An 18,251-nucleotide genomic window follows, 5' to 3' on the forward strand; every position below is an offset into this window, starting at 1 on the left:
TTTAATTTCCTCACGACTACAATAGGACACTACGTGGAATTTGATTGCCGATCCTTATGACAAAACCTCTTGCGACAAAATATTCATTTGTGTCGCAAGAGCCTGCTAAACATCTGAAAATTTTCGTGCGACGCTTTCGAGGCTCTTTGGTATATCGAAGACGTGACTTTTCGGTTTCAAATTGTTTCTGTCATCGCGATGGTTTACGACTCGATGTTTTTCGTAAACGTGAGAGAAGCGCCTTCGAAAGATCGAACTTCTTCCGCGAAACTATCATATCGGATCTCAGAATATATGGTGACTGGAGAATACCTGGTTCGGCGGTCTACATAAATTCCCGGCAATAAAATATTCTCGAGCAAAGATTTATTGTGACGGAGTCACAATTTCTTTCGCCTCTGAAAGATTATGTTCGTGGCTTTATGTTCATCCAGCGTATTGCCACACGCGCCTATCCATCATTCATTATCATCATTTTGAACGATAATTTATGCACGTGTTTTAAAATCCCGAGCCCGATTTAATTAAATTAAACGTTGGCACGTAATTATTTACTATACAATATATCTTCATTACTCTACTGTTATAATTGATATTGCATGCAAAACTCCTACGTTGGTTGTTGAAATCCGATAGCTCGACTAATTATATTTTCTGCATGACAATTTTCATCATATTAATTATCATGAGGCGGAATGATATCGATTTATTCCGAATAAAATTCGACTCAATTTAGCACAAATACTCGAAAAAAGCAATCAAACTGAAGATACGAAGTTAGAATCAATTTGTCCACGATATACCTTTCTATGACACTTCTATGATTCTATGACCTTCCCCGGCACTAAACACGAAAGTCTCCAGTCTCATCGACGCGAGCGTGCGTATCTTTTTCCGTTTTAATTTAGCAAAGCACATTACCTCCAAGTGCATAGAATGTTATTACAAAAACTTGTTAGTTTATAAAAACGCGATTGCGTGAGATATTTTAATCTCACACGACCGTAGGGAGAGAAACTAAACGTACAATCAAGATAATTAAAAAAACATGCTTTCAGTTTTTAATCAATTAGCGCGTGAAAGGATTAGTCTGTTGAGTGTTCTGTTGATCGATATATAACAAAGTCACACGTGACACGTTAACAATTTGTCGCGTGAAATCGCGTTTGAAGCCGGTCATGCGCAAGCAATAACCTCTAAAAAAGAAACGCTTCATTTGTCATGTAAAATATTTGCGTAATCGTTTCCGATAGCAAAATCTGCGACTATATTTTTTGATGAGCCTGACTGAAATTTATTCATCGTCGGTAACATCGAAATGACATCCGCTGTATTGTCATATCTCAGTTAATCTATTATCATCGATCGGCGGCCTATTAATTAATAACGAGACACGCGAAGGCGTAATGCGCGACGTTTTATCCCGCAATACGAATGCATTTTATTGCTCGTAACCTGGGCACATTAAGTTCGTTACTTGTATTATTTATATCGAAAGCAATACGACGCATAAGTCGTCATAAAGCATTAATTAATTCATGGAATGGTTTATCCCGCTGTCCAATATCGCGGTCAGTCGTAATTGGAAAACGGCATAATTTAATATCATCATTACGAGCGGTGATCACGTCATTAACGTTGGGAACTTTTTATACCGCAATCAAAGAATGCTGTTTTTAGCGTATCCTCTAAGATTTAAGATAGGAATACCGCTGCCAAAAATCCAACTTGTCTCTTGATTATCGTTAAGGAATAATTAATCTTTAGCTTTTATTCTAATGATTGACGATTATCGGCACAAGTAATAATTGAGTATTTCTTGACAAACGCGATAAGCTTCATATATAATTATAGTTATAGAATATAGGTTATAGAACAAGAGTACACACATTTTAACCATCAAATTTAATCAGAACTGAAACTGATTTATTACGCTTAATGAGTATAGAATATTGTCCATTGTGTCAATTGTGCACAGAATTAATATCACCTTCTGTTTAGTTTTATTGCGAAATATCTAAAGCCATACATGTTAGGATTCAACGAAGCGTTAATTATTTGTACCTCTAACATATTAACAAACGGATGGATTACACGTGACTAAAAACATATTTGACTAACTTATTTCTTAACCGTCAATTAGAAATGCAAGCGTTCGGTAAGTTTGTCAGACGAAACATCGGTCGTCGAGTCGCATACTCACGCGAGGATTAAGCACCTAAGAGACGTTTAACAAAATATCCGGGGAAAGCATATACTCCGCACGCTACAAGCATTACAAGTAGGACGCACAGGAAGCAGCACACTATTCGCCATTTATAATAGCGACAAACAACGAAGTAGAACGCCCTCCATGGATTACGAAACCAGGAGAAGGAAGTATCAGGACGCCTGTAAACACGTGTATAATAATTAATAATTAGAAATACGTATGTGTATACATAGGGACGCAGTGATTGAAAAATTAGTTTTAGTAAAAAGCCGGATATTTTTTACTTCTCTTTCGATGGAAAATATTGTTGTGAGATGTATCGTTAGATTTTTTATCAGACAATTGCGTCTAATCGAAATTGATAATTTTTTTTGTTACATTACAAGTTACGATATAAGAAATAAGCTACCAAAGAAAAAACATTTTATAAATAAACAATGTTTATTCAACAAACATATTATAAAGTCTATGAGCAATTAAAAAATGAGTAAGAATATGGATAAACCTTGGAGGTGGAAGGTTTTGCGGTGGATCTCTTCCTCTGCCAGCTGGTTGATTATCCGCGTCTTTTGCTCGTAAAACGGATATTTCTAGCTCGATTTTACCCTGTAATAAGCGGCATTCTTAAGCAAATTAAATTAAACCCTTTCGTCTCAAACCTTCTGCACATATTTTTCCGGAATTATACACATCTTCTGCGGTAAAAGCGTAACTTAGTAGTAAAATTTTGATAGGTTTTTTGATATTATATGTGTCTGATTTATCGAACTGTCAAAAGCATTTTTTTCAAGTGACTTACCGCTTGAATGTACTTCCCGGCATTGACGCTGCGCGCAAGAGGCCACCAAGCTTTAGTTCGTGTAATTTTGAATAGATTCACTGTGGGCAATTGCGAGTCGAGCAATTTTAATGTACATTTCTTAGGAACCGAACTGCCTCGCGGCATTCTTGACAGGTTCAGCGTTAATTCTCCTGCAATATGTTGATTTCCGTCTTAGAAAATATGTAGCAAGCACATATCTCGCGAATCTTATGTCAGTTACAAACTAATAAATAAGAAATAAATTATTAAACTAATAAATTAATAAACTATTATCAGACAAGATTATTAAACAAGAAATAAGCACTTTCTTAACGTTAGATTTATTTTCAAAACTTGCAATTTCCTGCTTACAGTCAAAATTATAGTTCCAAATTATAGCGAAAAAATTAGGTATTAATTCTGTAAAATATAAGAATATCTGAATATCGTAGGCAATATTTTTCTGTAATCTGTCTCTTCAACCCCTTCGAGCTGATCGGTACTTATATGCACCAGCAGTACTTTTAAAATCGTTTTCCTGTCTTGAAAATGGAAGCTTTTGTTACAAGGAATGTTTTAGTTTTCGCTGCAAATTCTAGGTACATACATATTCCCAGTTTAATACAAAAATTTTTGTTAAAATATTGATTCTACATATAAATGAACACAATATAAATACAATAAAATAAGCTTCTACATATAAATATTGCAATAAACCGACTAGAATATAAAAACAAAAGAATCGTTATGAAAATGACGTTTCCTTAGCGCTACCGACCGACAGGATATTTTAATTACCTAGAAAATCGTCCGACGAAAAGTGATCGCTATCCCAGACTTGCAGGCAAAGTCTGCAGGGCAGCTTCTCCTCCGTCTCGTTTTTGGCAAACAACGACAGTTTCCGACGTACTATCATGACGTTCTCACCCTTCGAGTACGTGACGCGAAACACGAATCTCCAATTGAAGTTACCCTCGCCGTTTAGCGAATTATAGTGAACGTCGGTCTTCTGATAGTCCTCATATAGGATCCATCTGCGCAATTATTTGGAGCGAATTGCAAACCGCTTTTCTAATCCGATTGCGGATATCTGATTATCGACATAATCGATCGACCGACCCCTCGATGAAATTGAATAATTTATCGCATTGGAATTAAGAACGATTATATATCGAAAAATTGATTACGAATCAGATTAACGTCTGGTACATTCTGGAATGAAACGTTTTAAACGACCTGTCTCTCAATATCGAATTACCGTGTCAAGAGAAAGAGAGAGAGAGAGAGAGAGAGAGAGAGAGAGGGAGAGAGAAAAGTAAACGAATCTGTTCGTCAATCATATGAAAAAAAGAGTGCGGATATGACTTGGTGGGATGTTGTAATGGTTGCAAACATGCTTTCGCAATTTTACCACAAAGTGCTCTCGAATTGCCGTGCAATCGTGTAAAAAAACTTGTTCGTCGTTTTTCACACATTCGCGATGACGTACCCTTTGACGTAAATGTCGGAGCACTTCTCGCCAGTGAGAAATTGACTTTCGACCAGCGGCACATCCTCGGCATTCCAAATAATCACGCGAATCTCATACTCCTCCGGTGTCTGAGGAGCGATATCGGTCGCCGATTTCGGCGGCAGTTGTCCGATTCGAAACATGTCGATCCATAACTCCAGCTTGCCCTGCGACGATATTCGTACGTCGATTACGTTGACGCTGTGCGGTCGCGGCCGCAGAGGAACTTCCCTTGTGACGTGTAATTTCCGTGGTTTTTCCGTCCTCCCGCAAAATAGAACATAAAACGAGCTGCATCGGTTAGCCGTACGAACGAGCAAACGAGAAAACGTAGAAGCGAGGGAGGATTTTTTTATCACAGAGAGTAATATCGCTTTAAATTGAGGCGCATTGAGACGCGGTTTAAAATACGGAGTCTAATCGCGGAGCCACCGGACGGAGTCGTTGAGGAAACGTTTCTATTTCATCATCATCCGTTATGGTTTAATGCGTCCGATAAGGCGAGCGCGTCTCCGACGTTCTGGCATAAATACTTAACACCACAAGAGACGTCGCCCCGACGTCCTGATTTATTCCAGTCGAGGATCAGAGAAGCGTAGCTCGGCAAAATAATTAGGATATATGGCTTCGCCCCCGCGGAAAAAAACAACGGTCGTATGACGATCACGTTTGCCAAGGGGCGCGCGAGGTTACTTCTCATAGAGCATAAGGTCGCGCATGTTATGTGTTACCTGCTCGAGGCCGGGCCTCTTAGCGTTGAAAAGCGATCGCCTCTCAACGTGCTCTGGCACCAGAGCGCATCCACAGATGGGGAAATCTTGCCAGCGATGAAGCACGTTCAGAGCCATGCATTCTTTCCTGTCTGTCGGCGCGCATCGATCATTTGAAATAAATACGTTTACGTGTTACTTCACCGCGTACGTGATGCGGAGCTACGAAAGTTCATTCGTTGCCGGCAACGACGTTCAAATGAAAGTTTCCTCTATTTCCAAAGCGTCTCTCCCTCCCTCCCTCCCTCCCTTCCTTTGCTCAAAATTCTTTCAACTCTTCTCGCGAAAACGTTTTCAATGCGGGGTATACTTATAGCGAGGCGGAGCGAAGGATGTTACCCCATTTAGGCGTTTAAAAGCGTACAAATTTGCTAAGTTTTCGGACAAATTATCCGCCGAGAGAGGCGCCAGTGTACTTGATGGTTTCATTTATCGTAATATGACTCATTGCTGTTACGCACCGGCTTCGTCCTCGCGTTCGACCGCGACCTGGAAGGGGAAAATTTGTTTGCCAATCTTAACTTCGCCTTCGCGATATTCCGGCGACGGCAGGTTGTTCGTTCTGCAGAGGAGCTCCAGGATCTGCGTCGGTCTCTCGCGATCCCGCCAAACGTTGTAACCCGCGCTGCTGTAAACGTCCGCGATTCCGCAGTGCGCCCGATGCCGGCTGTAAAATCGATTCTCGATGTCAATTCGCGTCTCGCCGATCAAATCGTCAGCCGTCGCCGCGTCGTAATCCCACACTTGAATTGTCAGTTTGTAATCTCGCGGGAAACTCGCCTCGATCTCGAACATCCTGCCGGACAATATAGAGAGATTGCTCAGGGATTGCTCGCGGTCATTTGTCTCGTCTTCGCTCGGAAGTAAATTTTTGTTATTGTTAATTCGACAATTCGGCGGGAAAAGTGTATTTTGTGTCAGTCTGACAGAATTTACGATTTCAAAAATATTAGAATGATTTGGCATGTCTGACGGTTTTCAGCTTTAATATTAAATCTATAGGGAGCGTTCGTTACCGAAGAGCCGAACGACCGTCTATTGTCTCTTATATCTTCCGAAGAAGAAAAACGAATTATTTAATGAAATAATATTCTTCTCGATAAAGTAATATCCTGTCTCTATCACTACTGCCGTCAACAGACTAACTAAAAACTCCGATCGCGCAGCTTTGAAAGCTACAAAAAGTCGATACGCATGGATGCACAGATTGATATCGATAAAATATATTTTCCGATAACGTCCAGAGGGCGAAGCGCCACGCTTCGCGGCGCCTTGGAAAAGAGCGCTGGCGGTTTTTTGTAGACCTTACCGGCCGAACGTGGGGTTCAATTGATTGGCAATATAATTCTTCCTGTCACTTATAGAATTTTTTCCCAACTTCACGTAGAGGTATGGGTCAGATTTACCGGTGAGAGGATCCTTGGGTTGTAAGTTGATCCCTGTGCGTGCGGGAGGCAAATTTACTGTCGGCTCCGATACCGAAGACGTGCTTTGTTTATCGAGAAGTACAGGATGTGACGTAAAAGCGAATGAAATGGAAGTACGAACGATATATCATTGCTCAGAAATTCGAGACAATCAATGTTTCATCAAAAAATGGCGCATGATGTTTCACAAAAATCGCGCTCGTCTCCGTTTTATAGTCCCCGATAGATCTTTGATGATTTCGGCATTCGTGTTTGTCTCGTAAAGTTTTCTAAATATTCCTCGCCTTTTTACTTTCTAAAGTTTACTTTCTAAAGTTTTCTCTTTATCCCTCTTTCTTGGAAACGCTCTAATTAACGAAAAACAAGTCGCGAAGGCTATTTTCGAGAATTAATTTCTCCTTCGCAGTTACGCATGATCCTCTTTTTTTGATGAACTTTTTTGCGTATGACTGACCCTTTACAACGTAGAGTCTAACGAGAAGCTTAACAGACTCTTGAGGTGGATAATCGTTGCACAGGCCATTAGCCGCGTCTTTCCCGCTCCTCGTTTTGCATGGGAGGTTGTCAGGGTGCGGCCATCGGTATACAGAAATGTGTCCCTGCAAAGATATTCAAAATGTTCAGTTCAATTGCGAATCAAGTACATTTTTCATTTAGCCAAAACTTTTGATATATTTACATACTTGCTCGCTCTCTATTTGTGATTGTGCGTTCGAAACACTCGACTGATTTATCTATTATACAGGATGTCTGAGGTCCGCTTTTGGGAGAGAAAAATTGTGAAGATTAATCAGATCAAACTGAGAAGAAGAGTCAAGTACCATTTTGCAAAAATCGCAATAGTTATTAAGTTATTAATGATTGAAAATGACTCTTTTAATTGATAACTTGAAAATTTGCATACTTTTTTTGCAAAATGGTAAAGCACTTTTTTCTTCAGAATGACCTGATTTGCAATTATATGACGGCTATTGTGTCTAACGATAGATATGAGTATATTGAACTTTGAACTTTGAATCTTGAACCTGTCGCTAGACATAACAGCCGTCATATAATTGTAGATTAGTTAATTTTGAATAAAAAAGTTCTTTATTCATTTTGCAAGTAAGTTTTCAAGTTACCAATTAAAAGAGCTTCTGGATGTAGTCATAATTAATCATTAATAATTAATTATTAATTAATCATTAATAACTTAATAACTATTGCGACTTTTGCAAAATGGTTTATGACTTTTCCTCTCAGTCTGATCCGATTAATCTTCCCAATTTTTCTTTTCCAAAAGATCCCGCCCGGACACCCTGTCCCCCCATATCGAGAAAAATCTAGATGGAACGTTCTCAAAGATAAGAAATAATTTTCTGCTAATTTGACATAAATTAGATTACCCCGAGAAATAACACATTCTTGCACACATAATAAATCTTAAATTATGCCTTAAATAAACCTTAAATATGCCGACGTAATTATCCTCGGCTTGATCGTGATTCTCGCACTTTCTGCCCCGCCATAGTTCAAAAGTGCGGATACGATCTTGAAACCCTTCGAATTCCGGCTGTGTCTCTAGTTCCGTGGAATAGATCTGATTTCAATGTCTGAGCTCTCAAGTTCATACAAGCGCATTAAAGTGTACCTTGAACGTCGCCACGAGTTTACGACGGAACGCTGTTGTAATTCCCAGCTCTCGGTTTCTCTCTTCCTACGGATCGAATGTGACACATTAATTTGCGTGTATTGGCTGCCTCGATTGGCTTTAGTCGAAATTCCCTTGTTCTACGTAGCAATCGTCAGAATCGGTTCATTTAGCAGCAGCGTGACTGAAGTATTATGAGCAAGTAAAACTGATTCGAGTAACTTCTGAGTTGCCGAGGTAGAATTAAGAAGAAATTTAGTAGAGCAGCTGCGTGCTCGAACCGATTCCATGATTGCATCTTGCGTACCTGAAGGGAAGCAAAGTATTTACTCCACCAATCGAGAGTCTCGTCGTCATCATCCTTCTGTATCTCCATTTTCTTCCTCTTGGTAGGAAAATCAAATTTCAATATCCGCTTTATTATCGCGAGCAGTCTCTTCAGCTTGGAGTAGATATCAGTTCCAGCCATTCTCTTGTACGCGATTAGACCTTTCTTTTCCTCTTTCGAGGGGCTATAATCCGCCGGCAAAGGCACTGTCCGCACGACGATAAAACAATATAGGAATGATTTTACACGATAAAATAGTTTTTACATCTCGGTTTTTCGCTTTTGGATCGAGAACTCACTTACACATTATCGTCGCCTCCGGCTTCGCCGGCTGAAATTTCCATAGAAATTTCGACTCGTATATCTGCTTATTATAGTCCTCCGCGGTTATTAATTGCTCCAGAAACATGCGAATGCTGGGGATAGTGCAGATCCCGGCGTACTTGAAGCAACCGAATCCGCGGGATTCGTAGGCCTTTATGGTGACGCTCGGATAGTAAACGTCGAGCTCTGGCATTTCCTTGGTTGGTGAGTAATGCATTTTAAAGCGCGAGGTTCGTTTCCTCGCCACCATCGCGTCAGTTTTCTTCTTATTATGGAACGACAATCTCTACTTTACAATCGCTCTGCAATTACCAGCTCGATCATAATGTGCGGTTCTTGGAAGTTGCTGAATTTCGCGGCGTCCTCAATTACCGTCGACTTGATGTGGACTCCGGCGCACTCGACTATAATTCTTGGTCTCAGTACCGGCATATAGTTTATCTTCTTCATGTCGCGAACACCCCAAAAGACCACCTCCAACCTGTGGTTCGCCATTTTCGGCCTGATGTCCGGCGGGATGCTGTAAATCTTGTCCTCCGTTGACACGTTCATCGAAATGTCTGCGTGTTCCTCGCTTTCCGTCTGCATATATGTATATTTTATCGGCCATTGCACTGAATACCCTCTGATAGTATCCTAGAGGTTAATAGCGTCCTTTTCTTTCTCCTTTTTCAAGCCGGAGAGAAAATCAATGGCGGGTGCATTACATGCACGAAGATACAAGAAGCGATGGTGTTGGGATAATGTACATTATATTACTTATTGAGGAAAGAACGGAGCTCGCACTTTTCAAGATTTATCGCACGCGAGAGAAAAGGTGGATGGCTCACTTCTATCAGCTCGAAAGCGGCGAGCACGGAACCGGCGCAATCTTTTTGCGATTGAAATTTGTGCCATTCCAATTTCGGTGGGAATTCGGGCGGCGAGTAGGTTTCTGTTGCGAGCTTCACTAATGGCACCGCGATGCACCTGCCGCAAAATTCCTTCGTGTCCTGCATGATTTTTCGTGCGGAGCGTGAAACATACAACGCACTTGCAATTGCAGTCCGGTAATCACAAAAAAGCATTAGAAATATTTGTGTTATATTTCTCATCGCGCGTTTCCTTTTCACTAGCGCTAAAAAATTCATCGTTCTGCTTACGCACAAGTCCTGATTGTAGACTTGCAAGACAACTTCGGGTGGGTGCGATTTAATGAACTCCTTCGTACCGTGCAAAGTGACCGGAGGAAATATCAATGTCTGGTCCCAAAACGGATGAAAGCTTTGTCGTATTGTCTGCGCACACAAAATTACACCGGATGTTCATTTCGAGGTAATATTTTAGTAGCAACGCGCGCGCACAAACGTACGAACGTCTCTCTCTTTCGCAGACATTTTTTAAACAGAATTTGCAACTTCAATTTAACGTAATTTTCTTTCGCGTAGTTTTTATCTTTTCAATTTTTTTTCAATTATACGTACCTCCATATTTCAAATTTCACATAAACGCAATAGAACAAATCTTTCTCTATAATATAATCGATAAAATTATTGATGCGATACAGACAAGTACGACGCGACAGATTGATATTACTCTGAAATGTTTCACCATCATTATTAAGCTCCTTAATTCACTTTCACCAAATGGATACACTGTGCTGAACCGACACATTGATGAAAGCGATGCCTTCATTTAAATGCGACGTTCGACGTGTAACATTAATCATACTCGCGTTGCATCCGTCAGTGTCCTCGCGCACTCGTGGAAGTGAAATGTCAGATAGAGAAGCAGAAATACGGTAGAAATTTTTGCAACGCTCCTGACAAGGGTTATTATTGCGTGCGCACACGTAGCATGAACAACACGCGAAATGCGATTATCGCAATACAGCATCTGCGAGAGATGGCAGGCAAGTTAAACTCCGCTCGAAATTTCGTAATCCAAGTATCCGCAAACGAGGAGAGTAAACTTTGCACGTCACGCGCGATCATGTTCCATTAAAATCTCGCATAACTCACTTGCGTGGTAGCCGTGCATCCCCGGAACGCAACGCTGATAAACGGATCGAGCAGGCCGAAATTGTCCGGGCCGGGATTAAAGCGGCCCTGGAATATGTGCGCACGCAGCTGGAACGTCTGCAACAATACCGTTGTCATTGTCATAACGTTGTTTTTGCGTGCACGAGCCGATTTCTAATTTTGCGCGCTTATCGCTGCACCCGATCGATTATTTTCTCTCCCTCTTTTTCCCCCGCGTCCTCTCTTTCCTTTTACATTTTGTCACGTCACGCTTCGCTCGCGAGCGCCGCAACGCTCTCCCGATGATCGTTCTCGCTATTTTCTCACCGAGGACTGATTGTACTCGAGGTACTTCGGGAAGTTATCGACGTTTCCGCCGTGATCGACCTCGTATCCCGGTGGAATCGCGCTCCAGCAGGCGGTAACGTACTTCGCGTTGCCGAGCCAGAGGAAGGTTTCGATCTTGCAGGCGCTATATTCGACAGCTTCGGCTTCGTCCTCCGGATTCCTCGGGAAGAGGCTGATTAACCGGCCGCGTTTATCGTTCATCTCGGCGGTTTCCTCGGAGTAGATAATCTGCTGCGCGGGTAAGCGCGAGTAAGCGACTCTCTTCGAGCCAGCGATCATCCAGACGAAGACGTCCGGGAGACTGTGCTGAGGCTAATTGAACGAAGGCGAAGACGGAGTCAAATGATACACCGATGCGAACCTGGCAAACAACTTGATAAAAAAAAATTCGCAATACGGTTCGATTGTACTTCGTTTGTACCTGTTTTTGTGCCACTTTTTGTTTCGTTTGTATCTCTAAGGATAAAAAGATAGGGGGAGGGAGAAAAATAGCCAGCAAGCATGTATAAGATATCCGAAAACGGCCAACACCATCCGAAAGAGAATCGTTTGTACCCGTTTGCACCTCGAAGGAACCGGAAGTGCAGAATCTTTAAAAATCGTCCAAAAGATACTTTCGCTAATTTTGGAGATATCGCAAAACCATTCGCCAATGTCATTCGAGAGAGAATCGTTTGTACCCGTTTATACCTGTCTTCAAATCGTTTGTACCTCAAAGGAACCGGAAGTACAGGATCTTCAAAATATGTCGGAAGGTTACTTTCGTACTTTCGGTCCCTTTGAGGTACAAACAATTTGAAGAGAGGTACAAACGATTCTCTTTCGAATAGCGTTGGCCGTTTTGCGATATCTCAAAAATTGGCGAAAGTACCTCTTGGATGATTTTTGAAAATTCTGTACTTCCGGTTTCTTTCAGGTACAAACGATTTGAAGGAAGTTGTACAAACAGATACAAACGATTCTCTTTCGGATGGCGTTGACCGTTTTCGGCCATATCTTGCTTGCTGTCTATTTTTCCCCTTCCCCCTATCTTTTTATTCTTTGAGGTACAAACGAAACAAAAAGTGATACAAACAGGTACAAACGAAATACGATCGAAAGTATTAAGAATTTTTTTTTTTTTTTTGATTAAGTTGTTTGGCAGGTTCACATCGGTTTAAATGATTCGTCGTATATCCGACTAATAGCGTTTACTTCTCGTTATTTCGATGAAGAACACCGGACCGTCTCGAGTCGTCGACTCACCTCTTCGCACAGGTCTCGCAGTCTCTTCAAGTACTCGTACGCGTGAATCATCGCGATTCTCATGTAATTGTTGTTGGGGAGTTCACCGTTGATCCTGATCCTCTTGAGAATATTCGCGATGGTTCTGCGGCAGAGATTCGCGCGATGACGATCGAGCTTAGTGGTCGCGCTTTCGTCGTACTTGTTGCCATCCAGTATTTGCAAATAGCGCGCGCAGTGAGCTCTCAACGCGTGAATCATCTCGTTGTAGGTCGCGAATGCTTTAGGATTCTCCACGGCTATAAGAGCCTCTAGTTTTTCCAGTCTTCCCTCCTACGAGCGGATTAGAATGCTTCTCGCGATAGAATTCATAGAATTACTCGTATTTTCGACTTGAAAACACGCTAGGTTCATTATCAGTCATCGATCAACCCAGTAATTATTCATTTTCTCGAATGTTCAGTGAGATAAGATTAAATATTTCCAACGATCGGATCTTTTTCTAAGCAATGTCCAATTCGTCACCGAAACCGTAGCGAAATAACAAATCAATGCATCCTCGATAAAAAAGAAAGAAAAGTGTTAGACATAAATGATAATTGTAACTAACCAGAAAATCGGCAATACATTGAAAATTGTTGCTGTTGTACATTCGATATTCCAAATTTGGCCACCAGGATTTCACGTACAAACAGGGCTTCCTAGAGCCCAGGGGCAGATAATTATACCTGCCGTCCAGGGTGCCTGTAGCTCGCGATACTGATTGACTTACGAAGCTCGGCCGCTTTTCCCGCAATTCGTTTTCTGCCGAGGACGAAAATGGGGAAAAAGCGATATATCGTCGTCGTGCATTTAGCGCTGAATGAGTTTAGTGTTCGCCTCATGTCGACAGCGAAAGCGTATTTTTCACGACAAGCGTACAAAATGACCTTCAACAATAGTGACAAATTTTCCGGAACGTAGACGCGAGAAAGATTGTCGCAGTCTCCGATACTTCGCGATGTCGCGGTTTTATCGAAAAGGAGCGCGTTGCGGAACATGAATTTCCTCTCTCGCAATGCTCGTCCCTCTATCGCGTTTGAGAATTTGTCTTGTTATCATGAACCGTCTTTTAGAGATTGCAGTTGACGGGGTCGATAACGTGATTACGTGCTTTTATTAAATTAAAATGATAAAAGAAGATAAAGAGGAGGGAGTGTGGGGGCTATTAGATACTTGAAATCGATGTAAACCAAAACTTTCTCGTTTCCTTTTCCATCTGTTCACACAGCAATTACATTTAGCATTAAAATAAGCTTTATATAGAAGCAACGATATAACCGGTGGAAATAAAAGTCTATGGGGCACCTGATTGGCCGTCGTTATTGTTCTCGGCGCATTGGCTGCGTGGGAATTGCTGATTGCCTGCGTTACCCAGGCTCAATTCGAAGCTGATCGATTTTGACCCGAATCGAGAACGGTCGATCATGCACACGTCATACAATACGCCGACCAGAAGATATTCCTCGGTCGACCAGAAATTTTTCTAGATTTAAACAATTTTTTGTGCTGAGTACAGTCTATCTCGGACTACGGACTGCGTTGGCTTCAATTATTTTATATCGCAATAAATATTTTTAATTTCCTCGAGTCATAATTTTTGATATCTCTTAATCCGTTTCTGTAAACTTTTCTAATAAATATTTAGGAATGTGGACATTCCTATTAAACTACATATATCGCACTTCTTTGAGCATAAATTGAGACAATTGTTAAAATTGTTATAATTATTACATAAGATATTATGGTTACCAAAAGACAACGAATTTGCGCGATTATGACAGAAGCCGAAAATCAGCATGTATGAATATGGTAATAACCGCGAAAATAAAACATAGAGAAAGCGAATCACCTCGATAATGGGAAATGCTGGAACTGTCTCGACTCCGATTCCGGGGGATGCGTTCGGGTCATCCATTTCAGTTTTCAGCGACACGAGCACCCTTCCACGATACAAAGGCAAAGCCGTCAAGCATTTGCCCGAGCAGCCGTTCTTTTCCACCGACCCGGATCCGTAAAAGTGGATGAAAGACGGTCCGTAAGTTGGGAGAAATCCTGTTGAAAGGCTAAATGTTTCCTGCTACCTTTCGTAATTTCCCGCGTCGCGTCGCGCTCTCACGTTATTACTTGAACTTCAATATATACGTTTAAATTCAGCCCAGGCTAAACTTGAAAGCACCAGTTTGTTTTAAATCTATGCGAATTTACGTATGTCTACCTAAAAGTTTGTCACGTAACGAAATCTGTTCCAAAAGTTTGCTGAATGAATAGTTGTCTTAAATCTCGTAAGAAGATATCGTTACGGAAGAGATAGAAAACGATGTATAAAATATTCCAAGTTATCACCGATAAGTTCGCTCAAACCCAAAGCAGTCGTCTATTTTCCGGGAAAGGGAGTGTCCCCAGGTATTTGTACATTTGACGAGGAATAACACTTGCCGTATTCCTCGGAATTCGAAATCTTCGCCATATCCAGGGTATGAACTGCGACCACGCAAGTTCGAAGGCTGTCGATACGGTGTTTTATAGCGATCCTCACACGATGGCAGAGCGCGGGGAACATCTCCTTAAAAATGATACCCTCGTGGAATTTCGGGGAGTAGGTCTGCCACTCTTCACTCGTCGCCCCCTGGAAACCTCACGTTCTGTGATTCCGCGATCGGCGCGGGCGTGCTGGGTCTTCGGCTCGCAATTCTTTCCGCGCGAGGCGCGGGTGTGACATATCTCCGGAATTTATTGCGCCGCGAATATATTTCCAAAGTGCTGGAATTTCCACCGCACCGCGATGGATACGCGTCGAATGAATTTCGCATGTCCCGATTTTGTCCTGCGTTAGTCAAATCCGTGGATTCCACTCCGAGATCGATCAAAACGTCCGATCGATCCCGCGGATACGTTCGTAAAACGCCGTTAAGATGTGACTATTAATCGCGTCGTAAGTGGCGCGGTGAAGTGGAAAGTGCAATCGAAATCGCAGAATCGCAAACTTCCGAATGCAGAACGACAAGTTTCGCCCGTGGCTCTGCGTGGTCATCGAGGAATTTCAATGCGAACCGCTGAGTGATCATCGATCGATCAGTCGCGCGTGTCTAATTATAATGTTCCAGTAGCATATTCGGCTTAATTAAAGCAACAAAATTTGGAGGAACAAAAAGCCAGGTTAGAAAGAACAGTATTAAGTTAAAGCCGAATAAAGAGATAATTAAATTTTACGGGGAACGAGGCGTAGAATTTATAAATTAAAACGAAATAGATAGTTCAAGACATCGCAATGGCCTTGAAATTATAAGCGGTCAAAATTAATCAGCGATATCGCATAGATACCTTAATTCTAACGCGAAATTAAGGCTCGACAATTAGCGTGAACTTTCATCTCCGAACAGCGTCGAATAATTTAGAACGTCGAATAATTTGCTGTAACGTACTTTCATCCCGGCGAACGATATTTGCACGTAGGGGTTAATGTTCTCGAAATCGCTTTTGCTGCATAAGCTGCTCATATCTGGTAATCCATCAGCGCGGTAAATAACAAAAATGTATCGTGCGCGTTGCCTGAAAGGCAAGCTTTCACCTCCGAGGGGCAACAGCAAGTTCCTACGTTTATTCATACATTACGCGCTTGTTTAATCCGCACGGGAGATCGTTCGGCCATTAATCGGTACGAGCGGTGAGATTTCAGAGAGAGAAGCCGATTAATATAATATAAATTATAAATATGCACGTTAATATATGTAAATAATGCCGAAGTGTTTGATCTTTATCCTGTAAAGCAATTACCCTTCGATGTCCTCTTCGCCCTCTGTTTCGGGGTGCACTTTAACTTTCTCACCCCTCACGTTCACAACGATATTGCACTTCACGTAACCTTTCGGGCCCGCCGCCGGATCTTTTGGGTTCATTAGCACAGCCCATTTGTGAAAATATTGTCGATCTATAAACGAATAACATTTATGAAATAAAATGCTGTTTATGGAAAAATCAAAGACGTCCTATATTCTTCCGATCTAAAAAGCGGCATTCGTGAGACAGTCCAAGATTTTCCATACATGAGACGAGGTTTTTATAAAAAATCGAAATCGCGATGATATCGTTATTTATTATTTCGTAGAGCGGGTTGTTTATAACTTACAGGAACTTGAACTATCTATTTCGTTTTAATTTATAAATTCTACGCCTCGTTCCTCGTAAAATTTAACTATCTTTTTATTCGGTTTTTAATACTTTTCTTTCTAACCTGGCTGTTCCCATACTGTTGCGACCTCAAAGGAAATACTTCCGTGAAATTTTAGTTGTCGAAGAACGTTTCGCAAGTACACTGCTATCATAATTCTCGTGCTGAGCAAAGTCTCGAGACTGCACGTGAAATCGAACACGAAGTACTGCATATTATACAAAGAATTATACACACTACATAAATATGTAGACGTAAATTTACAGTTGCGCAGATAAAACGATAACTTATTAAATTATACCGATTACTCTGATGACAACTGGACGATTAAATTTTAGAAAATTTTGTCGGGAAAGAAAATTTTTTAGAATATGAATTTTTAAAACAAAAATTCAAAATATACGCAACTTTTAATTAATTAATATATATAATTCATCCTGTATATATCCTGCATTGATTTATACATCAACATTTTGAATTTGAAAATTCCAAAAGCCGAATTGAATTTGAAAATTCAAAAAACATTAGCGGGAATTAAAAGATTTGAATATTCACGAGGGCACGTAAAATAATTTGCTAATTCCACTCGTTATAACTTTACGCGATCGCGATATTTTCACGTTGTCAGGACGTTGTCCTGACAAACTGTCGGTCAACTTCACCTCGTTGTAGACAGGATTATCGGTCCTTTCGCGCACCATTGTCTTTCTCTTACGATTCCCGACTTTGACGACGACCAATGGGTTTGCGTTTTGCGGCAAGTGCTTCGCCTCTAGTATAGTTACGCAAACTTGGTAAACGGAGAACTTCGGCCTGAATTTCTTGAAAGGCATCGCTGCCGCAAAATCGATCGCTGATATTGGCCGCACGCCAGTGTTATTTGCATTTGTTTAACCTGCCGTTTATTTGTTTCACGACATACTCGAAACTACGAAAGCGATAGCTCGAAATTTATGCGTTGCGAGTACAAAAGCGGCGAACATGTGTGTATATACGGTGGTATTTTCAGGGTGCTCGATCAGATTGTTTCATCCTGGTAAGATCTTCCGCATCTTCGTTACATTCTCTGCGAAATATTTTTACATTTTCCTGAAGCATCTTTTATGGCGCGTCAGAATATATGTATATTTATTTTTCTATACTTTATATAAAACATTTTAAGATCGTCGTAAAATAATTATATTCATGGTAAAATAATGCTAATAATAATAATAATAATCCATTGTAATTAAAAAAACATTTATTTGCGTATATATATCATTTATAATTATGTCTCAAGATTTCAAAACTTCACAGTTTCTCACGAAATATTCAGAAGCAAAACAACTTATCAACGAGCTTATTTTTACTCACAATCGATTATATCATTATCGTGTTTTTTCTTACACGTTTATCGGACGTGAGAATACCAGTGGATGATTATCGCGAAAGCAATAAATGAATAAAAGATCCGTTTTCCTTCCTTA

General features: G+C 40.9%; 1 protein-coding gene across 1 annotated transcript; it reads right to left on the reverse strand.

The window, feature by feature from the left end:
• Nucleotides 1-2,090: 2,090 nt before the first annotated feature.
• Nucleotides 2,091-17,618, reverse strand: LOC105189331 (otoferlin). Its single transcript, XM_011151377.3, has 27 exons — nt 17,448-17,618; nt 16,849-16,993; nt 16,392-16,545; nt 16,040-16,208; nt 15,054-15,243; nt 14,467-14,669; nt 13,923-14,100; nt 13,186-13,379; nt 12,597-12,908; nt 11,331-11,663; nt 11,004-11,120; nt 10,146-10,280; nt 9,834-9,995; nt 9,316-9,585; nt 8,983-9,199; nt 8,659-8,885; nt 8,352-8,417; nt 8,166-8,300; nt 7,176-7,320; nt 6,604-6,733; nt 5,756-6,090; nt 5,256-5,386; nt 4,504-4,691; nt 3,813-4,048; nt 3,012-3,184; nt 2,718-2,818; nt 2,091-2,391 (listed from the first exon to the last, which is right to left on the reverse strand). Exons 1-27 carry the CDS (start codon nt 17,616-17,618, stop codon nt 2,211-2,213), a joined length of 4,998 nt encoding a protein of 1,665 aa, XP_011149679.2. The 3' UTR covers nt 2,091-2,210.
• Between the last annotated feature and the right edge of the window lie 633 nt (nt 17,619-18,251).

This window comes from Harpegnathos saltator, unplaced genomic scaffold (genome assembly GCF_003227715.2).
Source record: "Harpegnathos saltator strain DR-91 unplaced genomic scaffold, Hsal_v8.6 scaffold403, whole genome shotgun sequence".
In the NCBI taxonomy this organism is placed as follows: domain Eukaryota; kingdom Metazoa; phylum Arthropoda; class Insecta; order Hymenoptera; family Formicidae; genus Harpegnathos; species Harpegnathos saltator.